This window comes from Candoia aspera, chromosome 9 (genome assembly GCF_035149785.1).
Source record: "Candoia aspera isolate rCanAsp1 chromosome 9, rCanAsp1.hap2, whole genome shotgun sequence".
Classification (NCBI taxonomy): domain Eukaryota; kingdom Metazoa; phylum Chordata; class Lepidosauria; order Squamata; family Boidae; genus Candoia; species Candoia aspera.
This window is the reverse complement of record NC_086161.1, coordinates 1,366,712-1,393,689: the sequence shown is the minus strand read 5'-3', so window position 1 is coordinate 1,393,689 and position 26,978 is coordinate 1,366,712. Positions and strand designations below refer to the sequence as shown.

At 46.8% G+C, this 26,978-nt stretch overlaps 1 protein-coding gene across 5 annotated transcripts in view; it reads right to left on the bottom strand.

Moving 5' to 3' along the window:
• The window catches only part of CADM1 (cell adhesion molecule 1), a 236,002-nt gene that overhangs the window by 35,585 nt on the left and 173,439 nt on the right, over positions 1-26,978 (bottom strand). For 4 of the 5 annotated variants that reach the window (XM_063311056.1, XM_063311057.1, XM_063311058.1 and 1 more), the window contains exons 4-7: positions 25,923-26,060; positions 22,823-22,978; positions 12,154-12,253; positions 10,207-10,379 (exon numbers count right to left, since the gene is read on the bottom strand). In XM_063311056.1, the coding sequence (XP_063167126.1) occupies positions 10,207-10,379; positions 12,154-12,253; positions 22,823-22,978; positions 25,923-26,060 (567 nt within the window). Of the gene's footprint in view, positions 1-2,566; positions 2,579-5,722; positions 5,795-10,206; positions 10,380-12,153; positions 12,254-22,822; positions 22,979-25,922; positions 26,061-26,978 lie in introns of all 5 variants that reach the window. The other variant, XM_063311060.1, reaches the window with a different exon arrangement.

Below are 26,978 nucleotides of genomic sequence, written 5' to 3'. Positions count from 1 at the left end.
CCGGAATGGGTGGCGGCGCACAACGTTAAAGCGCCTGACCTGACCAGAGCATTCCACCGGGCATACCCCGACAAACCGCAATCAAGGTCAGCAAAACCAACCCCCCCCCCCCGCAGGCCTCCCCCCGCCTCCCGTGCCCCAAGGGAAGGGGCCCCCCCCAAGCCCGCGACTTGGGTGGACCTTCCCCCCCCCGGGACTCACTCCCCCCGCCCCGGGCCCACGGGGTGGTGACAAACGATCGCCAGCACCCTCCCCCCGCCCCCTGGCCGCGGGGGAGTGGCAAGCAAGTCAACAGGGCAACCTGGGGGCAACGCCCAGGAGACACAACAAAGGCGACGCACTCCAAATAAGCAAAAAAGGGCCCTACCTGGAGCTGAGCAGCACCCGACCAGCCACGCCTCTCGCCTCGCCGAACTGAGCCAAACAAACAGGGTGTGGTTGGAGCATGCGCACGCCAGGTCAGAACCCGAGCATGCGCACCATGGACACACCCTGGGAAGGCACGTGGTAGAGGGAGGAGCAAAGGGAGGGGCGACAACTACTCCGGCGGGAACTTTGAAAAAAAAAAAAAAAAAAAAAAAAAAAAAAATGGCGTTTTGACAGCTCCATGGGGGAAACCCAGAAACCCGGGGGAGAACACTATTCGGAAAGGGGGCAGTATGTCATGAGTGCCGTTGAGCTAAAGTAATCAGCGCAATGGCACTCATGACAATGACAAGGAAATAGGTGAAGGGGTACAAGTTAAGTAGCCATCAACCCACAACGACTAACGGCTAACAAACAATAGATAAACGGATCACGGAGCCACCCAAGCCATCAGCAGCAATACCACGGGGATCGCCCAGCTGAAAGCAATCAGCAGAAGAATGAAAACCTGAGGATGGGCGATCCTAGAAACCCTCAACCAATGGCAGGGCAACGCATGGGACAAAGGGGGGTGACGTGACCGAGAGCGAGGGGGCGCTGACCGGCGCGGGGTATTTAAACCCCGCACCGGCGCGCTCCTGTCACTCTCAGCTTTTTCTAACAACGTTGTACCTATCCTGAAATAAACCAGAGCCTGCTTTGCAACCCAGTGTCTGAACGTTATTCAGAGATAGGCAGCGCATGACATATTTTAACAAATATTAAAAACTATTTAATTAACTCATGGAGCAGGGAGGGGGAACACCTATTTGAAGTGAAGACTTGGGGGCTCCTTTAAACTTTACACCCTGTCCTGACATAGTGTGACACCTTTATCACCGAAGCAATGGGGGATCTATGGGCCACATGGAGAACAGGGCTAGACTGAGCTGCAGAGGGCATTTGGAATAAGGTTCCCGGATTAAAGGAGTGGGGAAACGGATTTCTAGTTGGGAGAACTTCAGAGACAAAAACAGAATACTGTCAGTGGAAAAAAAAATCCCTCCTAATTATGAAGTGAGAATTTTGCTTAATGAGGGCTCTGGAAGGAAAAGAAACTAATTCAGGGTCAAGATTTGACAGAGGCTGGGGGTGGTGGAAATGGGAGCTTCTGCTTTGCACAAATATAGCAACAAGACCGTAGTGCTTGTCCCTTTGGGATGATCACATGGACAACTGGGAGCTTGTGACAGTGGATTGAAAGGAAAAATCCGTTAAGATATCTGATGCAGACCTCCCCACACTAGGCGATATTAAGAGATCGAGCCTGAGATATCACCAAGATTATCCAGAAAATCCAAGGTTGAGCCTTACTGGAATTTGAATTTGAGTCTCCTATTTAGATCTTTACTCAGCTTAAAAACTTCTGCTTAAAGGGAGGGGGCTGCATGGGAAGGTAAGAGCCCCAGCAGGCCTCCGAGGCTTTCAGGAGAGCACTACTCCTAGTGAGTCCTGCATAAAATGTTGGTAATTATGCTAATTTCATTTGGAGAATGGTTTCTGTTATATAAACCTTTAGCACAGAGGAAGAATACAGATTCCTGGAGTTTTCTACTGGCACTGAATCACTGGCGTTGGCCTGTTGAGGCTTTTAAGGCTAATGGGTGGCTCCGGGTTCTACAGAATGCGGCACGGGTGGAAATTCATTTCTGCAGCCATTTGTCAGGAGATAATACACCACGCAAATTTAAGCAGACAACCCACTCCCTTGTAGAAAAGGAGAAGGGCGGCATTTTGTTCTCTAACCTTTCATCTGTTTGAAGAGAGAGAGCCCAAGTTAAATTCCATGCGTGCGATATCGAGGCTTCGGGATAAGATAAATACACACACAGCTTGTCTACGAAGACGCAGCAGTGCTGCAAGATCCTATCCATCAAAAAAGGGGATTTGACAAAATAGCTCTAGTAGCAATCTCAGCTTAACTGCGCCTCGGCGCCAGGATGTGGGTCACCACAAGGGCATTTGGGGCTAAGGAAGAGGCGGCGCGAACCTCGAGGTGGCAGCTGCGTGGACTCAAGACCAAAAGGCTGTCCGGGAAGGCTCACAGAGACATGATTCTTTTTTTTGAAGGGGGATGGGTGGGTGGAGGGGGTGCTTAACAGGAACTCCCATGACCAAAAACAAACAAACAGACAAACAGACAAACCCAGCCAATGATTACCTGTGACCATAACTAGGAGGTGCAACTGGTCCCCATGCTCTGTTGTGAATGTTGCTAGAAGAGCCATGTTAAAATATCAGTTCCAAATCAATGTGACTGGCTTGTATTTCCCGGCCGTTCACCCTGCAGAGTCTTCAAATGCATCTACTCGGAAGGGCACAAACGAGGGCCCCCCCTCTGGCTCCTTCATCCAGACAGAGAGCAGAATCCGACCCTCCTGCCTGCTGCCTGGGAACCACATGCCCCATCCATCTGCGGTCTGCCAAGTTGGGGAAGGACAATTTAGCCGATGGGCAGAAAGTGACGCACCCGCTCCCACCACTTCCTGGGCCAAGCAGGTCTCGGGAGAGGCTTTAAGGCGGATGGTTCTGCAAATGACGAGCCCTGTCTTTTACAGACGCATCCCGCCATTCTTCACATGGGAGGAAGGTCTCTTCTAACTGAATATACTGTGCCAGGATTTCTCAACCTTGGGAACTTGAAGACGGGTGGACCCAGAATTCCCCAGCCAGCATGGAAGTTGAAGTCCACCCGTCTTCAAGTTCCCAAGGTTGAGAAACACCGTATTATGCTATCGTAGCCAAGGAGGCATGCTCTAAAGACGAAAATAGGCTTCTTGCTTCATGAATGGTGCTTTTCACCATGGACAAATTTATGTAGAATCAATTTGCTTAAACTCATGGAATTAATCCCTTTTCCCCCTTGGTAGCCAAAGCCGTGCGCGTGCACACACTCGTGAAAAGCCAAGAGGAGGGTGGATTCCACAGAGATAGGAAAGATGCCCAGTTCATACAACACAAAGGGCCTTCTCGTCTCCCGTTTGTGGCTGCAGGTAACGCGCTGCATGGCAAGAAGTAGAAAAACGAGGAGAAGAAAGACACATGACCTTCTACAAAGAAGATTAGTGCCCGTCAGCAGCATTCTGGCAACAAAATCAAGCAACGCACCAACTCAGGAGGAACTGAGCTTAAAAGATGGGGGGAGGTGGGGGGAAGGCACATCTTTTCTTCAGCACACACCAAGTCGGAGGGAAAAACACACTGACCCTGACATCCATAGACTTGGCACAGAGGAAGGATTTCAGGGGAGGAGAAGCAACTGGGGGAGGGCAGAAGAGCAGTACCTCTGATCTTGGAAATACAGGAAGGTGCCATACAACCCGTGTGGAAAAAGTATTTTGCTGGGGTCTGTAGAACATTCTGCAACAGACCTCGTGTCCCCCAAACAAGCCATTCCAAACCAGGCTGGTGTTGAGGGACACAACAGCTGGAAGGACTCATCAGGTTCTGGAACAACCCGGGTCAGGGTTCTGTTCTGTGGCTGGCTTTGGTGGGGACAGAGTGCCTGGCCAAAAGCAGGCTCAGTGCAATGCTGAGTAGGAGAAAGGGTCAGGGGCTGTCCAGTCCACGTCCTCTCCGACCCTGCCTGGCTCCAGGAGGCTGGAGATGGTCTTGAGTCAAGCCTCTGGCTTGGCTGAGGCTTGATTACTTCTTCTTTTAGGTGAGAAGCTGAAACTTTCTGCACCTAGTTCAACTGTTCCTAATGCAGCGTCATCTCTTTTGAAAGCTTCTGGCTTTGAGTTAAGCATCCCTGATTTACTAGCCAACTCCAACCAGGACAAATTATTTTCTAAAACATCAAGACTCTGCTTGCAGAAATCATTCCAAGCGCCTTACAGCCCCACAGCTGATTAGTGGGAATGAAAAAGCACCCTTCTCCTTCTGCGGCTGGGGGAGCACTACTGAGAGCAATGAGCAAGATGGTAATTCAGGAAGGGGCGCAACCAGCACATGGTGGGACACTGCAACCCAACCTGAGGCAGTTTCCTCCTATTGCTTTCAGGAACACACGCTGAGCCCATAGGGTATTTGCACATTGGCCATTTCTCCCAGCCATCCAATGAGCACCCCAATACACCAGAAAGCACACAACATTTCAAAATTCATGAAGCCCCTTTGCATGGTCAGGTGTGAGCATGACGAGAGGAATGCTGACTTGATGGCCCACAGCAACCCCTTGATCAGCTCCTTGGAGGGGGTGACGGTCACCTGGAATCATCACCACCAAGCAACCCAGAGAGCAGGCGAGACCCTATGACTACACAACTGCGGAAATAAGCAAGCCACACGGACAAGGACTCAAGATACCGGCTTTCTTAAGAGCCTGGAAGGAGAAAATTGTAACAAGGCAACATGCTTGACAGTCAACACAAGAAAAAATGATGGTTAAGGCACATAGAGAGGAAAAGTTTTGTTATTTCAGTAGACTCAACATTTCTGAATCTCGAGAAAGCAAAGCGTGTATGTTCTAGGACAGAGGTGAGAGCATCGTGACGGACAGGCAGGAGGCCAAAGACTGCTAGGTGAAGTAAGGTGGAAGTCACACAGGCTGCTCCCAAAGTGAGAAGAGTGCAGTCTCGCCTCCCGTGCTGGACTCAACGCACAAGTCCACTTCTGGTCACGAGCCCAAGAGGGAAGAGCGGAAGAAGAAGAAAAGAAACCACTGCAACAGAAGCCCCCAGGAACCCAGGGGGACGAGGGAGTGGGGATATGGCTGCTCTCAGGTTACCAGCTGAAGCTGAGACATGTGCCCTGGAAAAGGCAGGTACACGGTGGTTGAATGGGGTGGCTCGAAATAGTGAGTAGGAAGGGTTAGGGTGGGTTTTAAGATGCTGAGCAAAAGGGTGACAAAACAGCCACCTTGGGTGCAACGTGCTTGCAGCTGGAGATGCTGAGGTAGTTTTATGGAAACCAAAAGTCAAATTAATTGTCTTTATGAAGAATGATGCCTGTAGACCAGAGCTGAAAAGGAGAATCGGTTCTTTGTGTTTTAAAGAAAGAAAAGTTGACCTCAGGTTGAACAGAAGTGGGTCACATCCACTTACAGACTACCCTAAAGATGTTTTAAATTTCAGCCACAAGTGCCTCTGTGAGAGGAAGGTGATTCAGAAGTTAGGAGGCACTTTAAGGGGCAGTATCTCCAAACCTTCTGGAGTCACGTTACCCAGGCAAGACAAAAAACAAAACAAAGCAGGAATCAATGAAGTTGGTCAAGAAGCCTTCTCCTTCTCTTTTATGGCCCCCCACCCCCCTCCCTTTAGGTAAAGCACAACACATCTTTAGGCTTTGACCCATATGGTTTATGAAGGTACTATACCTGCGGTGATGGTGGTGGTGGTGGTGATGGTGGAAGGGGTGGTGGTGGGTGGAGGGAGTGTTGTGGGAAGATCTAGATAAAATACATAAAAAAAGAAAAAGAAACAGAAAAGAAGCAAATTAAAAGAAATGAGCAGAACACAAAAATGGTCAACAAATTAACAAACAAGCCAAAGGAAAGCATGGTGGTTAACAGCTTTGCTTGGTCTGGCCATCACTGAAGGTGGCCAGAGGGTGTCTGCAGCAGGCAGGCAGCCGCTCTCGCTGGGGGTGGATGAGATCCAACAGGAGTTAGCCCCCGCCTCCCCACCCCTCCAGGGTAGGGAGACGGGGTGGGGGTGGGGAGATGGACCGTACACAGAACACAACATTAGTTACAGATGCAAGACCGCATGGAATGGCATGGGGGGAGCCTGGATGGAGACCACCTCCAAAGCCCACAGGAGAAGACCCCACTCCACTTGTCCGTTTTCCACAGGAAGGAGGACTGCTAGCAACGTGTAAGAACAATGTTAAAGCTTTGCTTGTTTCTGTGCATTGGGTTGGTGTTTTGACATCTGAAAAACGGGGGCCAGGCACGCGGGGTGCGGGCAAGGGAAGCCCTGCTGGGTCTAACAGACCAAATACCAATGCCAGACAAGTCTGCGCCTCTTTCTCTTTGCCTTTCTCCAGAGCAGCTACCTTCATTACTTCCCCTGCCATCAACAATCCCAGCAGGATATAAAACTACTTCTATGCCAGTAATAAATACAAAAGGGAATGAGAATGTCACAACTAAATATCAAGTTGGATGCATGGAAGATTTTAGTGAGATTTCTTTTAACACGAAGTCAATGTCTTTGTGACTTATACATATTCATACACAGCCAGGATCCACGCATTTGTCTTCTGCTTAGGACATGTCCTCCTCCTCCTCCTTTCCTTTCCAGACCACAAAAGGGGAAAAAAGACCCTTTGGTCTAGAAGATGGTCGACCTGCAAACGTCAACAACTGCCTCTCCTAAGTGCACCCAACGTTTGCAAAGAGCGGGTGGCATCACGGCCTCATGCCAAAGTTCCTGTGGATGGAGAAAGGAAGGCAGAAGGCGGAGAAGAGGTACTGGGGGGAGCGGGGAGGAACCACCACTATTGCTGCCCAAATGATCAAACCGAATGTGTTAAACGCCCGACTTTGAACTTGGGAATGCATCATCAGGAATGGAGCTTGAAACGGCTCAGAGGCTTTTGATTTTAAATTTTATCTTAAGCATGTCAAACTTCTCATCACTGACACATCTGCTCCCCTTTTATCTTCAAGACAGCTCTTGGATTTTCTAATTAATAAATCCAAACTTAGGTGTTTCACCTTTACTGTTTGCTTGGCACAACACCCTTGGGAGGAAGGGGATGTCACCCAGGTGCAGTGTGGCTGAGAAAGCAATGCTTGGCTGCCCACCCCTGCCCAAGACCCCAGCAGCAGGTGCCAGGTGGGACCTTGCCGAGAGGGGCCTCCTGGGCACCTTCTGGACCAAAGGACTGGACCACCTGGGAAGGCGGCAGTGGCAGCAGGAGCCAAGAGCTTTGTTTGCGGAGTTTGGGGAGAGCTGTCCTGCTTGATCTTAGTCCAGCGATCAGCCTCCAAAGCCTCTGGGACGGGGTGGCCATCCGGTGTTTGATCCTGGATCAACAACAAGGCCCTGTTTCATCTACTTCTTTTATGTCAGCAGACCCGGCTCCCACACGAACGTGCCAGCGGTCATTTTAGAAGGTGGCGACATTTGTCCGCAGTAGGATGATTTCCAGCAGTGAAGCCATGTTGCTGCCCCGGGTCACGATTTCCTTCCACATCAACAGCATCTGGCTGGTTTATGGGTTTGGGAGCTGCAGCACGTGCTCCTACTGACTTCACTGGGATGGGGGCACAAGGACCAGACTCTCTGGTCCGTGTCTGCAACTGAAGGCTTCTTCCACACAGAGAAGGCCACATTTTTCCAGAATGGAAAGGAGGCCAGGAAAGTTTACCCCTTTGGGGTACATGGGTCCAGGGGGTAGACACAACATCAGGTTGCCTGTCGGCTTGTTCCCTCTCATAGGCAACTGGCAGCAGCACAAAAGGCCGTAAGAACCATCCTTGTTTGGCAAGCTAGGTCCTCTGCTGGCGCTCTGTTGCTGACCACCTTAGATACCTCAGCATTCAGGTCAGTTTAAATAATGGGGCCTAGCTTGTGGCAATTTTGATCTATGATTTGGTATAGGAGATCACCAAGGAAATCATATCCTCTTGCAAGATTATCAGCGAAGGAGGATCCTGCTATGTTTTCCAGTGGGAAAGGGCATTTGGGGAAACACCATTTTCCTACTCAAAAGGAAGTGAAATATATTTATTCCAAGCAGCTGATCAGGGAAGCACAGAAAGAGATCAAAGGGAAAAGGGACTGAGATGTCTTGAGGTCCAGGACCTCTGATTGTAAGAACAAATTTGGCCAGCAGCAGCCAAGTTGGCTAGAAACTGTAAAGAGCTCAACTTCCAGCCTATGTGGAAGGCATCAGGTTTGGGGTGGCTGACTTGACCTGAACTTTGGTGTTTCTGCTCTGTTGTTTGGGAGAGAGCAGATATGCTGATCATCACTCAGATTCGCCAGGCATGTCAACTGCTGCCCAACTGGTCCTTGACTTGGAAGAGTTCTGCTAAAACCTAATCCAAGCAGGAGGAAGTTTGGGTTTGGATTCAAAGCTTGACTTCTAGCCAAGGAAAGGAAGTGCTGGTCTAGCATGTTTTAGACACAAGACAGCAGACTAGGAGACTTAAGGAACTGCTGCTGTGGATATATAAGCCGGGGCTCCATTCAGTTAGCAACTGTTCAGTGTTCCCCATTTCCTCTGGAATTCAACAACCACCCCACTATTAGGCTTGCTTTGTGTTTCCAGAAGAACCACAGTAGGTCAGCCGCCTGTCCAGCTCCTGTGGGAGGCAATGATAACTCCATAAGCTGTAGCCTCTTAAAAGAAGTGTGGCCCATCACTTTAGGAAAAGTCTCTCTTCCAGTCTGGGCTCCTTCCTGCTGTTCCCAGCCCAACCAGTATTCACTCCTGAACTTGCCTCTGCCCCCAGCAGATTCTGGAACTGCTCATGCCCGTTGTGTCATTTGGAAAGCCAGAGATGTGTCATCAACACACACATGCAAGCTCAATCATACAGGAAGAAGAGGGTTTTGGTTTGTTTTTAAATATGAATTCCTCAGAGTAACCAGAGGGCTGACTATGCCAAAATGTGGTCAGCTTTCCAAAACTTGGCATCACTAGCAAAGATGTCTAGTGTCTACCCCTGCAGTCAGGTAACTTCTCACTGTAAGTTGTGACTCTATGCTTCTCACCTATTTTCTACAAACACACACCCATTCTGATTAAAGGCAATATTTAATATCTGACACTGTTTAGGCTGGGGGGTAGGTGAAGGAAAAATTAGTTGACTGAGGGAAGCTTTCTATTGATGTGTAAGAGCAACAACGGGGGACTCAGCCGCTGGCTTGAAGCACAGATGAAGATTCAGTATTAGCCCATATAAAGATAAATTCTTGCAAGGAACACAACTGGGGGCCAGGGCAGGAGTGGTGATGGAAGAGTTCAAAGGGGGAAGGAATGATGGTTGTAATGCCTTCATTCAATTACCCAAGCTTTAACATTTCCTACCGAGACGGCTCTGTCGACTAAATCCCAGAGATTCTATAGTGATATTTCATTGAATGGGACTGCCAACAACAGCAGGACATTCAGGGACGCAATGGCGGGCTTTCCTTCTTAGCTCCTGAGTCAATCTGCCCTTTCTGTCACGCAGCGGCTGCTGTGGCCTTCAACCCACCAGACTCATGCCAGGCTGGGACGCATTTGCAAGAGAGGCCCACTGTTCTGCTCGCGGGCTGGGTTGATTGCTGCTTGTGCCCAAGTTGAAGGAGTGGTCAAAGAGAAGAACAGGTCCGGCGGTGTGTAACAGTTTGTAGTGAAATTTTCAGAGGATTTGGGGTTGTGAAAGATTGATAGAATGGCAACTTGTTCTCCCAGATTATGCACTGAATTGCATTCTCAGTTTGTGCTCTGAGGAACATTGGGTAAAACAACGGAACGGAAGCCCCCTCCATTTTTCTTCACATGGTATATGGCTTAAATAAACTATGAGCGGGAACGTGGCTGAGCCTGGCCTGCACATGGGGGTGAATGTCTACCGCCTCCACCCACAGTATTCTCCCTTCATGGCTTGGGATGCCTCCCCCACCCCAAAACCTTAAAGGCAGGACCGGCCTACTCGACGCAAGAAGAAAACGCCCTCAGAGCCAGCCGGCCCACTTCGCCTGTGACATTTTCCTTACAATGCGCTCTCCGGGTGTATGCTGGGCGTGGATCCAAGGAAGGCAGCTGACCACAGCGAAAGGTGGCTTACTTGCTGACCCCATGCCCCCTCCCCAAAGATCATTCAGGCACCTGGAAGAAAGGCGTGCTGGTCTCACGTACCGTGTACATAAAGCGTGTAATCAGAATAGGCCGTCCCCACTTGATTGGAAGCCTCACAACGGTATGTGCCATTATCGCTTTTGTTTAGGCTGTCAATGTGGAGGTTTGACCCTGACACCAAAACGTGCTGGGGCATCTCATCGTCGACTCTTAACCACGTCACATCAATAGGCCTGAGAAGAAGACCCAGAGAAGAACAGCGTGAAAGACCTTCCCAGGTCAATGTGCCATCCCATCCCTGCGGTCACAAAATCCAGCCCCAAAGAATCTGTCTGCATGAAGAAAGAAAGAAAGAAAGAAAGAAAGAAAGAAAGAAAGAAAGAAAGAAAGAAAGAAAGAAAGAAGAGAGAGAGAGAGAGAGAGAGAGAGAGAGGGAGGGAGGGAGGGAGGGAGAGAGGGGAGAGAGAGAGAGAGAGAGAGGGAGAGAGGGAGAAGCATAAAGCTGGGTGGTCAAACTTTCTCCACACGGAGGAATCAGCTAATCATAAACAGAAAAGCACGCTCAGGGGGTTGAAATTATTTTCCCTCCCCTGATCTGTCCAAGCCAGAAGCTGAGCATTTTCTTTCAAGTCAAGACACAACCCAACCACTACATCAATCAGGGGTAAATCTTATGGCTTTCTGAATTACTCTGGGCACCTGGAATGTAATTGCCAAGATAGCAATCTCTGTCTCTCTTATTCCTTCATAGGAAGAGTAAACATTAATGTTAAGCCACAATGTGCGATGGGTTCCACACAATGAATAAATTAGAATATATCACAGAGAACAGGAAAGACAACACTGCAAAATACAACACTCAAAAGCAAAACCCAGAAACATGCAACCAAGCCAAGCCAACGGGAGGGGAAGAGAGAAAGAAAAACAAAGCTCAAGCACTTTACCTAACGCAAGGTCTCTCTTCTGTCCAATGCATCGTTACTGGGAAGAGAGCGCCACTGAACAGACGAGGTGTGTGTCAGCTTGAGATTTGAATGCATGGTGGAAAATAGTGGATTTACTGAGGAATGGGGCAGGAAAACCTCTAACTGCATTGGCTAAACCAGGAACATATTGATTAGAGCAGCGTTTCTTAACCTTGGCACCTTTAAAATGCATGGACTTCAAGTCCACACACCTTAAAGGTGTGGAGGTTGAGAAACACTGGATTAGAGGTATCTCGTTATGATTAATTCATTTGAGAGACTGAAAAAGGAAGGCTCAGATGCAAAAGCCGTGCGTTGTAAAGAATTAATAGTAAGTAAAACCCAGGCTGCAAAAACCTTTTCCTTGCTCAAAATATTTGTAGTTTTTTCCACATTAATGCTTTGCAAAAAGACTTCATCACACTCCTGTACAGAAATGGCTCAAGAGCTGGGATATAAAAAGCTACTGAAAAACTGCTTTAGTTTTTGTAACAGCTTATTAGCACCTTCCGTTTAGGGATTTTGGGGCTTAGGGGAATGAAAACCTGACAAATATGAAGTACTTAGCACTGGTGAGAGGGCATCTCTGTCTCCTATAATTCATTCCTACCATTTTCAAGTAGGTGACATCTCCCAGTCCTTCAACTTAATTCACATCTACAGCCCAACAGAAACCTTCTGGACACTTCTTGTCCTTCTGTAGGCACGCTATCTTCTTTCCTTTGCAGCGGTCGCAGACCAGCTGCCTACAGTGGGATGGTTGATGGCGTCTTCTTCTACAGATGCCATCTTGGTACCTGCGCTGCCTGATGTCTACAAAGCTCAGGACCAGGACCAGGACCAGGACCAGGACCAGGACCAGGACCAGGACCAGGACCAGGACCAGGACCAGGACGGAGAAGGTGCTGAGAGATGCAGGGTTTCAAGAGAGGGGACAACTGCCACAGGGTGGCAAGCCAGAAGGAAGGTTTTGCCACACAGCCATTCAAGAGAGGTCCTGCTCTGCCACAGCAAGCCAATCCCATGTCAGAACCTCACTTACTCTGGTTTCCCTTTGACTTGGCACAGAAGTTCAAGCAGGTCTCCTTCCCTTGTTAGCGGCTGCGGAGGAGAATTCTGCAAAACTTGTACTTCAGGCTTATCTGCACATCAAAGACACAACACAGACAATGAAAAAGAGAGGAAAAAAAATGAATGAATGAATGAATGAATGAATGAATCACCCCATTAAAAAAAAGACACCAAGCAAATGGCTCATTTGGTTAATTCTTTAAAAAGACATCCTGCAGAAAAAATAGTCAAGGGCTTCTGGCGCTGGCCCCTCTCAGGTGGACCTTTTGATCTGTAAATTATCCTGGCATTTCCCCAAATTAAGTTAACTAATAAGCTCCAAACCCAACACGTTGATAAGAAACCTGCACGCCAAGGCAGCAGCTCCCACTGGTTCTTGCAAAAAGAAATTCTGTTAAATTGAAGTTTATCTCTGAACTCATTCAAGCTAAAGGAAACTCGTTTGCCTTCAGGCTGAGGTGAGACGGCAGATTTGCGGTGTTTGGAATTGATACCTTTTATCGTGCATTGCGTTTTGTGGGCTGGCAATCCTTTGTGCGGTGGCAAATTAATAGGCTGGGCTCTTGTGGGAACGTTTGACGAGGAAGGAGAAGCGGCCGACCGGGCAACACACGGGTCTCGGCAAGGGCCAAGGAAATTCTCAAATCCCTGAATGCTGGGGGGCAGGGGTGGTGGTGTTAAAGCATTTTACACTCAGGGAAGGAGTCTGGGAATCCTTTGGAAAGACCCTGTAGGTAAAGAGAGTTACAAAGACCTGGGTGCCCTGAAGCCCACCCCGGCACAGGCACGATGCCCCACGAAACCAGGACACATTTGGAGCAAGGCCGTCTCTCCCTTGTCACGGATGCTTATCCCCATGAATCCGCAGCTACTGTAATTTTAGGAACAGCTAGCAATAAAGAGACATGCTAGATTCTTGTTATTTTTTCCCCCTATGAATCCTGGGATACAAACCAGGTTAGGAATATACATGTCCTGATTAAAAGACAAACATGAAGACATTCACAATTACATGTAAAACACTTTTAGCAACCACATTTTCTGTCCGGGTGAGATCACTTGGAGAAACCTAAAGATAGAGAGTTTGAGCAGATCATATCCCTTAATTGATTGGATAAGAAGTCCAACTAAATCCTCATAATGAGGGGAAAATACAAAGCCGCACTGTTAATAACGGTCAACATCACCACTGAATTATAACAGAGTGTAAGGTTTCCAATTATCCTATAAGAGAATAGCTTAATAAGGTGTCTTAAGCATCATGGTTCTCAGATTCTATAATATGACACACACACAAGATTAAACAGCACTGGGACAGAAAGAGGAGCAGGAGAAAGTGCTGCACCTTAAAAGAGTCACCAATTCATTACCACATCAACATCTCATGCCACAAAAATCATTTTCTCTGCCACAGAGTAATCCGGCTCCCCACTCTGTTGGCAGTTATAACTTGAAAAAGTTATTATGGAGTTGATGATATCTTTTGAGATAGGTAAGTAAAAAGTAAAGCAATGTAACACAAAGCACGGCATGCCCTGGCACAGACACAAAGACGACACAACCTGCAGCTTCTCCCGAAGCAAGGAGTGGGCTGCTCTTCTTACACTGTTGGGTGATAAGTGTCGGAGCCTACTGATGCCACTACATGAAGCTGTACAACAATCTCCGGGTCAGATGAGGAAAATGTGTGTTTCTCTCGCCACATCATAACCCAAATCTGAAATTCTGATCCGATGCCCATCATCAGCCCTGCTTCCTCCTTCCCAACCGGAACGTCACCAATGCCTTCTGCTGGTTGCAATTGCAAGTGACACAAAAAACGAAGGGAAGGGGGAACCCAGCATTAGCTCTGAAATACTGTATGCAGGTATCTCCTCTCTCTGCTCGCAAGGCCAAGGAAAGTAGGCATTGACACACTGGGATTTAGAAAGAAAGGAACCTTTAAAAAAAACACCCTAAAACCGAAGGAGAAGAAGAGCAAATAGGATTAGGAATAAGTGACTCTTTGGACATTTGTTGAAAAGATGAAGGGAATCAATTAAATAAATATCAGCTAGTTCGGAGGTTCACAGATAGGAAAAGAACTACCCAAATGGGTGGTTTAGTGAGCAACGAAGTCTCCCAAAGAGCGAAGAGGACTGACAAGGAAACCACAGAGAAATCAGAAATGAAAGGCGCTGGAAGGAGAGGACCAGAATCTTAAATTGTACATGGAAAGCAGAAAGGCAACTAGCAAAGGAAAAATAAAAACAGAGAGGCATGATAACTGTTGCACACAGAATATCCAGAAACAAGGGTTTTAAAGTGGGAACAGGAAAAACAGGATAAAACTATTTTAATAGACCCACAAGGGTGAATTAAGGGAAGAGGGGCTACGGTAGACAGAATTAATGGCAACGCTATTATTTTGGCAATGCTTATTAATGGAAAAAAATGATTCAAGATGCAACTAACGATGAAAAATGAAGAGCAAAAACATATTTTAAATAGCAATGTTATTATATTGTTGATTGACATTTGGCTATCGTTGACCACTGAGAGTCTGTGGATAGCAGCAGGTATAAATCTAGTAAACCTAATAAATCAATAGTTTTGATTTTGAGATAAAAATTACACCATTCTCACATAATAGAAAGAACACGAAGAGCAGCATCCAGGGGAAAAACGAGACATGTTGTCCTTGAAAGATTAAAAAAAAAAACCAAGTGTGGGAACAATACCAAACAAAATCAGTTTTTTTTAAATAAAAAAGTACATAGACCAGAGAGAGTAAAGATTAAGCCATCATCCTCATCCTCCTAGACTGAATAAGAGAACTCACAGGATGAAACCAAATCAAAAACAGGATCTCCAAGCATGAAAGGAAGAACAGAGCTAATGAGGGACTCAGAGCTGTAAAAAATGGGTTCATGAAAAGAAGAAAACACAATCAACAACACTGAAAGCAGAGGACACAGCAAGAAAACTGAGTATCAGTACTATCTTTTCATAAGAGAAAATCAGTTTTAGTAACAAATAGAATAAAAGAATTGTGGAATGAGAAGAGATCACAAGGATCATCCGGTCCAACCTCTCTGCAACTTACAAGAAAACCAAGTCAACCACCCATGAGAGGTGACTGTCCAGCCTCTTCTTAAAAGCCTTCAGAGATGGAAAATCCAAAATCTCCGTAGGCAGACTGCTCAATTATTGTACAGATCTTACTAACAGGAATATTTTCATTGTATTTAAATGAAAAGGTAGCTGTAATTTACACTCATTTTTTCTGGTCTTAGTTTTTGTGACAATTAAAAATAATTCCTCACTACCTTCCCTTTGGCACCCTTATATGGTTCTGAACACCAATACCCCTTAGACTTCTTTTTTCCAGACGGAACATCTCAGGTGCCTTCAGCCTCTCCTCGCAGGCCATGTCCTCCAGTCCCTGACTTTGACTTTCTGATTGCATTTAGCCAGTCAGGCATGGATCCATATTACTGCCATGCCATCTAAACCACACTTTAGCAGCTTGTCAATGAGAATGTAATGTGGAGACTCCACTGATATTGAGGTAGATTATACCTACAGCCTTCCCCTTTTCCAATAAAGTAGCTCCCGTGTCAAAGGAGGAGACAAGATTTGTCTCACATGACCTATTTTTGACAAAGCCATGCTGACTCTTAGCAATCTTGGCATTATCTTCAAGATGCCAACAAATGGCTTGCTTTATTATTTGCTCTAACATCTTTCTAGGTATTGATGTTAAGTTCACTGGTTGATAATTACAGGGATTTTCTTCCTTTCCTTCTTGAAGAGGGGATTGCATTTGCTTTTTTCCAGTTCTCTGGCACATCCCCAGTTCTCCAGGTTTCCTCAAAGTTAATTGACAGAGGTACTAACAGCTCTTCAGTATTCTAGGGTATATTTCAGCAGGGCCTGGAGACCTAAACACTGACTTCCTAAAATGATCCCATGTCTTTTGATCTCCAGTCCTTCCTGACCTAATGCACAACTTTCTACCTTCCACTGGAACTGGATGCCCCAAGGGTAGCTTTGCTCATGTGGGCTCCCTCATAGTTGGGACATAGAACAGATGCAATTAACTAGAAAATCTCTCCCCCATCTAGGAAATCATCCTTCCACAATGTAGAAGATTACATTCTGGAATCTATGTTCCAACCCACAGATGATCAACGGAACTCACTCTGGCTTTCCAACTAGTCTTCAATGCATTAGCGTATTTCTCTTGTCAGTGCCTGAGACCTATACAGCCATTTTTTAGAGGGATGGAATTGACATGCCTAAGTGCCATTACCAGGAAATAGAGCAGCCCCCAAATGAGATGCCACCACAACTGGAAACACTTTGGAGAACATTCAGATCAGCTGGCTTGGGAAACTTGCCAAAGCCAAGTCCTCTTTTATGAGCAGGTGGCATGTTCCATAACTCATATACTGCTAGCAAGCGACCCACCACACAGAAGACCAATACACTGAAATCAGGGAAAAGACTACATTTAAGTCCCAGTGACCTCTGGAAATTCAGCAAACCTACCTTTCCTGGGTCCAAAGGCAGCTTGTTTGCATCTAGACACTGTGTCCAATATTTCCTTCTCTGCAACACTCAGAAGTTATGATACACAGTCAATTAGCAGTGATAAATCAGTTTGAAGAAAACGTTTGGCTGCTCCAGCTGCCTGTGAAACAAAAGCTTGACCAACCCTTCCCTCCTATCCTGACAGCCGAAGAGGCCCTCTTCTCGCAGCCGAGTTCCTAGGCTGCAGCGTTGCCCTTCCGCCCCTCATGTGTGGCAGCTCCAGAGCTGCAAATCATGGAAGAGATGAAGCGGGGAACGGAGGGTTAGGGAAGCGATCCCACCAGGGCAGGTGTGCAAGCTGAGCAGCTGGACCAGAGCCAATGGGTCAATGCTGGTGGAAGGGACATGACAGCCGCTTCAGGCACGGAAGTGCTTTGGGGCAGACCTGAGCCCATCACCCCTTTGAAGGATGTTGGGTAGCAGTGAAGGTCAAGGCAGGCAGGAAAACGAAGCAAACAGTTCAAACAATGGAGTTTGGCATTATTTACAAAGTTCAGGTAAAACTAAAAATTGAAACCTCCCAGGCCCCAATCTATTCCGCTTCCCTTATTCATTCACGGAGTAATACATATTTCAGCCTGGAGATTAGGCCTGGATTCGCTAAATAAACCTCAAAATGCATTCCCTTTCTTTTTCTTGGAAATGCCCTGCCCTCTTCTTGTTAAATTAGCTGGTTAACGACTGTAAACCCTTCAGCATTTGCCACCAATCACAGGCTGCATGTACAATTTGCCATCGCACAACAGGAAAAGCAAGCCCCTGGATCAGATGCTGAGACCAAGCTCAAGCAACAAGGCACAATCCGCTTTGCTATCAAGGACGGTACGGAAAAACCTCTATTATTCTAAAGTGCCCAGCTGGGCTTTTTGGATAGACTAAGAGACCTTTGGGCTCAGGGTCTGGTGCGATTCCCCCCTCCTTAATTGCCCCCTTGCTGGGCCTGGGCGCTCTGCTCTGCTTCTACCTTCGTTCTTGGCTTGCCACAGCATTCCTCAGAGAAAGGCTTATTAATGGGCTCACAAACGAGCACCCAACTGGGAAATGTCACAAACAAGAGAGGCTAATGCTCCAGAAAATCAAATAACTGTACACTTGGCTGATTGGGGGCCTTTCATATTTACAATAATACTAATACTAATATAAGGCCCCCTTTAAATCAGATATTCTGAAAGGGTCAACACCTCGCCGAACAGAACAGCTCATTTATTTATGTTCAGAAATCTCCAGATGATAAATTATATTGATGTTAATCACTTTACTGCATACTTGTGCAATTAATATCTGCACTCACCAGAAGCATGCAGATTAATAAAAACATGAGGTGCCCACATCGGTTGGCTTCCTTCCTTTTTTGTTAGACATAATTGGGCACTGGATATTCTCTTGGTATAGACAACAAACAGAGGTTACAGCAGTTTCTCTGGGTATATGTTTTTATAAGCATACATGCAGACATTACAAATATCTTGGTTCTATTAATTATGACTCTCCTCTGCATTTCTTCTCCTGTGGCCTGAAGTCTGTACTGCTTGCCTGCCTCCCTCTCCACACTGCTTCACCCAAGGAGGAGGAGGAAGGTAGGGAAGACCTTGGCACAAAAGACACAGGCAGAAAGGCAGTCTCTCCCTCCTCTCTGTTTGTTTAGCACAAGACCTTAATGATGTCTTAAGGTGTTTTGAGGCTCCATTCCTGTTTTTAGAAAGGTATCTGCACACAACCACCTTCTCCACTGCAGGTCAACCAGTGCAAGCACACCTCAAAATGGCCTGCTGTCAAGCCCTTACCGGCAGCTAATAACCCCAAAGCAAGATTCTCAGTCTTCTTTAACCAGATTTATTGAAAGGGGAAAGGCGTTTGTTTACCGCAGTCTTGGCAACCGCATATGTGTACTTTAACACCCAATTTATCACTACATTATTACTGTGGAGCTTTCTTGATTCTCTTACTAACCACCCACCAGGGATGTAGCTACCTGATAAAAGAAGAACGTGCAGATGCTCTAATACTTTGCAAATCACCATCCTCTTTCCCAAGTTCTGAAAAGCCCATTACCTCTACCCTGGATGAGTTCCGCAGAATGATGGCATGGCTGGTGAGACTGGTTAAGTGTAAAGTCAGCCATGACATGGTAATTTTGCTCCTGGAAGTGTTCATGAGATACTCTGATTTATGTTAAAGCAAGAATGGAACTTGTGGACCTTTATTTCTAGTCAAGCAAGATATCCAATGCTATAACCTAGATGGTCCTCTAGCTATTCCTGAAGGACAAGTGGAAAGCCATTCTCTCCCTGCAGGACTGAACACCTGTAGAGGAAGAAATCATGCTGAAGAGCTCCTGGGGCCAGGACAACACATCTCAAAATGCCACAGAACCCACATTTTTATACTTGGCCTCTACAGGAAAACACACTGGCAGGAGGGTCATATTTAGGAACATGTGAGGATGGTACAGTTTCAGAGCCTTATGGATGGCAACAAAGCGAGGAAGAGAGTTTGGGACACATATTGAGCATTAGCTCCTCCACTCTGCACAACAGCCCTCAGCAATTCAGGCCGCCCACAAACCATCTCCCCTAACAGGCTCTCACGGTCCTCACAGAAAAGCTGATTTGCATAATAAAATCCAAGTCCATAATTTCATTTGAGCCACTGCACCAAAAGTAAGTGTACGTGACATGTTCAAAAAAACTTTGGTTAGACAGGCCAAATTTCTCAGCCAGGGATCCTGCATGATGAATTTTGGCGTTTGTAAAGCAGGAAGGTTACTGCCAATGGAGTTACTGACAGGCCTAGAGCAAGGGTTGCAACAAATCTGTGGACAAAACTCCCCTTCGAAACACTGAGACCATCATAGCCAAAAGGCTCTGCCAGATGCAAAGTGCAGCTTTCTAACTGAAAGCCCTCTGCACTTATTTAAAGCCTCCTTTCTCTCCCCAAATGTTTGTATGAGTTACAAATACCTTTAACAACTTGCTCCAAACTCCAAACATTTAACTATGAGGAAGGAGAAACCATCCTTGCTTGCCGTCCAAAATGCCTCTTCCTTTACCACCTGTTCTGATTATTACCCCCATCACCCCAATATTCCATCCCACCACTTTCTGTTCATTCAGAAACCTTTATAGCTGTAGACAGAAGAGAGACAAAACATGTTCCAAGGAAGAATAGTCTTTGGCCCCACAGATGTTTCCAACATGTGCAGATATGAGCCCAAGGCTAGCATGATCTCGCTTCTTCTGGACAAGAGGAGAGACTGGAAGCCTCCAGTTGTTCTACACAACAACCCAACTTATTTGGACGTGTGGACAATCATGTCTGTGCAAACTACAGTTCACCATATCGGAACAAACTGCACGGGAAGCTTCCTATATTCTTCATTCACACATGAAAAGCTGCCTTTCTCATACCAAAACTTGTTCTATTGCTTTATGTGGATTTCAGTTTAATATTCTGTTTACAAGAGCCCAGAATCTTTTACTGAAGTTGTCCAAGTCAAGGTGAAGCCAGAAGGGTGCCCAAATGCAAGCCTCATCTACCATATGACCATTCTAAAAGGCGTCTTTTTAATTTTCCCTCCTCCTCCCACTTCTGTTCCAATGCTAACATGCACCTGCCCATTCAAGCCTTTGAGCAAACAAGAATTAGCTCACAGCCTTGAGAAAGCTCCATAGATAATTTGAATTTCACCTACTAATACCTTCCTTTTTATTACACTGCTACCTTCTGACTTCTATCTTCTACTAAGTATGCCCAAGTGAAAAAATAACTGGCTGTGACTATGCATTTGTTGGTTCAGGCCTTCCCTTGATCAAAGGGAAAGGGAATGGTTGGATTGGGTCACACATGAGCCATGCAGGGACAATGGATGTCCAGGATCTTTAGTGTCCTCTTCCCCAAGAGTCCCTCTCTCCAGCTGCCAATGAGGGAGCAGAACTTTTGATGCAGCCCTGCGGTCCCAACGTTAAGAGTCTCATGGCTTGGCGTTTTGGGCTCCACACACCTGGCGACAACAGGCTGGTCATCTGACATGTGTGAAGCAGTAACGGTGAGCCCAGCTCTAGGCTCTGATTGCAAATCTCAGAGTCCAGCAAGCTATTGAGAATGTGTGATAATTGGGCCTGATTTTTACAAGTGTTATTTTTCTGAGCAGCTGGCAGAAAATCAGGGGCTGTAGTAATTTGGACATCAAGCAACAGACAAGTGGGCTCTGCTTTTCTCTGAGCTGCTATGACATCAGGATGCTAAAAGAGGGACACCTGTTCAGATCAGGTAAGACATCAATTAGAGAGAAAATGCCGTAATATTCGAATATCACCATTCCTCCACTAACAGAACTAACCCAAGACATTTTTGACCTCAAAAATGTTCTGACTAGATCCCAGTAAATAAATACTGTAAATGCATGCCAGTGACACCCTTGCTCATTAGCCTTTGAGATGAAGCCCCTGGGAGTTCTCTTGCACAGGCCTCGCTGGCATTGGAAGGATGGAGGTTCTGATCATTTTCCAAGTAAGTTCAACTGTGTGCACCGACACACATATGTAAGGGTCTGTGCGTGTGTGGAAGCTCTCCCGGTCAGACCTAGCAGAGGTGCTAATATATTATTAATGCTAGTGGCGCTCTACAAGAAATGTTAATGGACGTAACGTTTGCACAAATGAATTACGCATTAGCCCAGGGACTAGACGGCCACAACCTCCAATTGAGATAAATTGTCTTCCCATTATAGGGATGCTACTTCCCCAATACTTTTGGGCAATATGAAAATTGTAAGCAAAATGCTCATAATGGAACAACATAATGAAGCAGAAGAAATAAATTAACACGAGGGGAGGTTCTTTGTATAACATTTCGGTTGAGTTGCAAACACAAAAGACAGAAGAGACATTTGGAATCATCTCCCAACCAGCCTGCAGTAGTTCTGGCTCCTTTATGAAAGCGGCTGCCTGCTTAGCCACAGATTCTTCCATGCTTCCTATGGCACTGCATCTGAATGACATTAATGTGGGATGGGTCACATTCCAACCCTCCAGATGCCATTCATTGCTGCCACAATTCTGGGCATTATTTCAACGTAAGCAGCAAAAGGAACCATATGCAGGGGCCTAGATATTTTCTGCCACCCTCTGGTCCTCTAACTGCCTGAAACAGGAAGACACAGCTTACTGCCAAACCACTAATTTAACTTTGCGGGATTTGCAGAAAGTTATCCTGTAATAACAATATTTATAGGATGCATGGCTATACAGCATTTCTACATTGGGCAATAGTGACAGCCAAAGATTCAGGGGAAAAAAAACCCAGCACAAATGGGAAAAGCAGTTGGTTGAAGGAGTGTGGACCACCAAGGAGCCATGCCAATGTTCACAGGGTCTCTGGAAGGGTTGCTGCTGATATTCCAACGTAATTCGATTCTGAACTTGAATTTGTTTGATGTCTGAAACGGCCCAGAACGGCCAGCTCAAAGGCTGACGGGGCAACGGTTGAGATGAGAACTGAACTTCAGACTTCCTCCAACACAGCTTTAACTGAGGCCAAAGTCAAAATTGTAGCCTCGAGGCATAATGAGGAAATGAAAAGCCACAATGGTCGGGATTCACAGGAATCACATTCCAACCCAACTGGAGGACCCCTACTGCATTAGGACTCCTCTCCAACAAGTACTCCAAAGGCTTATTCAGGATTTCAGGGCTTTGTGGAGACCGGTAGAAATATACTGAACCTCTAGTCTTACTTAAGCTGATATCCTCCAGATGTTGCTGGACTGAACCTCTCAGAAAGTCTAGCCAACGTGGCCCTCTGGCTGGGACTTCTGGAAAGTATAGTCCCAAAACACCTGGAAGGCACCAGTTTGTGGAAGTCAGACGTCTGCATTAAAGCAACATTTCACAGACAGATTTGTATGATTCGTCCAGGATTGGACAGCAGAACTCTTTCAAAAGAGACACGAAAGAATGGCAGGAAAAGGTTTAAACTCACATTCAATACTCTGAATGTCCAATTCAAGAAAGCCAGACACAAACAGCATAGGTATACAGTGGAGAGCTTGTGATCTTGGTACTCACACATTACATCAAGGTAGTACTTGGTCTGCAAGTCTTTAACGGCAGGGTGGTCTACCTGACAGACGACTGGGACCCCATCGTCCTCCCGCTTGACCTTTAACAAGAGCTGGCTGGTCACCGTGTACATGTCTGACCACTGCTCCACTTCTGTTTTGCCTGCAGAACAGGGGAGGATGGGGAGACAAGAGAGCAGGTAAGCCGCAAAGGACCGCACCTGGCCACCCCGCTGCCTGCCGCACTCCCCCCCACCCAGCCCTGTCCCGCGGCTGCCCCAGAGCTTCCCACTTTTCCACAGCTTGGCAAAAAACCCAACTGGGCAAACGCTCCTCCTCTCTTCAGCACCCTCGGAGACACAGAAGCGCTCCCAACTCTGCAAAGCCCATCTTGTGCTCTCGCCCATTCCGCCCATTCTGAAGGCGTAGACGGCCAAAGCAGTCGCCAAGCGGCAGATGCTGCTCCTGTGTAAGCACTTCATTTGCCCACCTGCGTGAGCGGAGGCTTGAATGAGAGAGAGAAAAGACGGCATTCTGCTGTCATGGAACTTCCCTGCCAGAAAAACGAAGCCGTCGAGCCGGGACTCCTACTGGCTTCCGGGTTCAAAGGGAAGGGATGTCCCACCTTTGCCTCGGGGTTATTAAACATACAATCTACAACACTCAACAGCGAGGATCAGGATTCCAGGATGCCTTCCAAACACTCAAGTCAGTGGAGCCAAAAATCCTCTACCCTCTTCCTCTAATGCCACTGCCAAAAGCCATCATCAATAATTAAGAGGGAAAGTGACTCCATGGATTTACATAATTAAAAGTAGTAATTAAAATATTTAAGCATGGGTACTATTGAAGACCAGAAAAATGCAGTGGCAGCGGGTGGAAACAGAGACATCCCACAGGGCTTCCTGCCAAAAGGAAGGGGAACGAGAAGGGCAGAACACAAGGAGGGCTGCGATAAAGGGAGAAAAGGGTAGGGGGCCCCCATGGATGAGGGAAGCGCCACTGGCTGCCTTATAGCTTCCTGGTCTGGAAGCAGGTGTCACACCGTCTCGGCAGGCAAGATCAACAGAAAAGTCTAATTAGAAAAGCCGCACCCCTTGCATTGCAACTGTAGATGGGCTGCTGAACTTCCTTTGTAACATTTAGAGGGAAGACAAGCGACAGCCACCTTCAGTAGACGTTATCCTGGAAGTCAGAGTGTTTGCTTATTGTGCGGGGCATCTGCTTGGTCCTTCATGGCACTATTGTGGGTGGGGATCGGTTTGCTTTCAGGGGTGATGTGGCTCTTCTCAGCTAAAATGCTGGCAGGGAGAGGGAGATGGCCCCACTGAAATAGCCAGGCATCTGAAGCAGAGGAAAGGATGGGAATCTTTGCTCATTTACACAGCTGAAACTTTGGGGAAGTCTCTTGTTTGAGCAAGAAGAACAGGACTGAATGTAATGCAAATAAGTAAAATAAATGTGAGGGGGACAGTGATTAATCTCTGAAGGACCAGGTGATGGCAAAGATCGTATATGAAACTACAGATGTGACCTAGGGCTTTAGAATGAGGTGGATCAGATAGCAAGGAATGCGGTGTCCTCTGCCAAAGGTCAAGAGGTCTACAGTGAGGCTGACAGACAAATCGGTACCCTGTCTTTTCTCCTAGGAGGAACTTGTGGGGAGTGCTGTGTCTGAGCTGGGAGGTGGCTTTCCACTGGCTTTGGATGGGATTGTATTGTCCATAAAGAACCATAAAGGACAACTTGGGGATGCTTTCAGATCTGTGCTTATCCTTAATCACCCAGTCAGCCTTCATGAATACCCAAGAGTTAGAAGGTTGGCACAGTATTTCCAGAAGCTGTGACTTATTTCACAGTTATCACTGCTGAAAGATGGCTGGAATCCTACTGCTTAAGAATGGTTGGTTAATGAAGTTATTATTTGATCTAGTGTGTCTGGGATCAAACTCTTCTGAATGCTCCAGAAGTTCATCAGAAAGGAGAGATACCCAAGGACTCAGCGAGCAGCAGTTAAAAAATGGACCCTTGCATGGGATGAGAAGACTTCCTCTTCACTTCCTGTTCAGAGGTTAAGACAGAAAACAGAAACTGAGCCCAGCTAATCTATGTGGGGACACCTGCAGGAAGGAGAGATGAAATTATTTCCCCTTGTCAGCTCACAGGGCTGGAAGGGCCATTATCCCGCCAATGGCAGCCAATTCCACTGTAAAACTTTGTCAAGGAAAAGAAAAACTTGACCAAGTGGTAGATCTTTTTAGTATTTCCAAAAATCATCCTCACTCCCACCCAGACATCTCCCCCCTCCCTCTCTCTCTCTCTTAGAGCATGGCCAATATCCTGCTTTCAGAAGACCAGCCACACTCACCCCAACGGCTTGCGGAGGGTGGAAGAGCCTCTTGACAACCCAGCTGGCCACGGGGGCTGGGGAACCTCGGGCAACTCAGAGCAGCTGCCCAGGGCAGCACTGAAGGGAGAAGCAGCTCCTTGGGCAGAGCAGCAGGTGGGGATACTGGTGAGGAGGCAGCTGCTCTCTCCATGGGACATTTGTCCCTGCAGGGGCAAGTCAGCACTTGAGGGAGGCCAACGATGGCCACTTCGGTGCAGCAGGAGAGAAGCAGCCCAAGAGGTCAGGGCCACCAAGGACACTGCAGAGAGAAAGGAGAGGAGGAAGCCCAAGTCCATACAGGTGGTGGCCCAAGTGGCAAACTTCTATGATATGTGGGGTAGATTAGCCTCTCCTTAAGGGCTGCTTGTTTTGCAGCAGGACTACGAAAGGAAAGGGCCATTTGCAGTGGATTGTTCTGATAATTCTTCAGCACTACAAATAGAAGGGTGGGCTGGTGGACCCAGGACACATTGGGTGAGTTGCCAAAAGACAGACTGTGAGGATATAAAAGTCGTCCTCAGATGTTTTGATTATTGGCTCTCAAGTAGGAAGCTTCTAATAGGAGTCGATCCTGTATTCCTGCAGAACCCATGCCAGACCCAGCATCGACATCTGAGATCTGCTCACATATCATCACCATCACCATCCTCACAGGCTAAGGCCCCTCTAAATCTATACCATTGAGTTGATTGGTGGGGGGAAGAGGGGGTGGATCTACCAAATAGCTCCTTGCTGCCTTTGAACCATTTGATCATCGTGGCTGGCCGGCTGGCCATGGACGTGCAATTCAGCTCAATCTCTTCTCCTTCCACTGCAGTATCCTTCTGGGATTCAATCCTCAGGTTACGTGGCGGGACTAAAACGAAACATTTCAAAAACACAAATGCAGACAATCTGTGATTTGGAATCCAACAAGGCATCATCAAGAAACCTTATAAGGATTTTAATACCAACAGCAGCTCTTACCTGCATCTTCGGAACACCTTCCTGCTCTCTGACATCTCTGGAGCATCAATCCTCCATTTTTACTATCCCCAAATAATTAACAAAATTACATATTCTAGTGGGATGCAGGAGGCTGATGGAGAGGAGAAGGATGATCTCTTTCCTCAAAACCCCCAAAACCTCTTCTGGGGAAGAGATGGAGAACTGAACATGGCTCCACTAAAAGCGGAGCTGATGACCATGGCAGAATGAAGAGCTGGCGAGTAGACCGGCTCTCCGTAACCCTGCTCCGGACAAGGAGACGACTTGAGAACGTCCACAAGTGCTCCAGATGGTTGCTCCTCGTGAGGAGACCACAAGACAGCAATCTCCGGCAGGTTTAAAACTCTGGGAGACGAGAGAATAACCATCTTTTTGCTCAAACTGTGGTTGGCACCTTCAAAAGCACACCGGGTTCGCATACTTCATTTTCTAATCACTTTCGGAAATTGCTTATTAACTGCTTTTCAGCTATTAGGAACCTTTGAATCGACAAGTTTTACAGCACTGGGCGAGTTTCCTTCAATCCTTAGTGAAAGAAGTTTTAAATACAAGTTTAAGGACTTAAAAAAAATTCGTTTGGAATAAACAGCAAGAGGGTGATTAGAACTTTGATTATGGAACATTTCAAATGGACTAAGGGTCCAGATGGATTTGAAATAAGATTTTGAAATTAAAAGAATCCTTCCCATGGGGAAAGCGCTTTTGTTTTTAAATCTTCTTTAAAAAAACAACATGATAGGATGGAACTTTGAAGGTTGGAGACTACAGAGAACCAGAAGGAACTAAA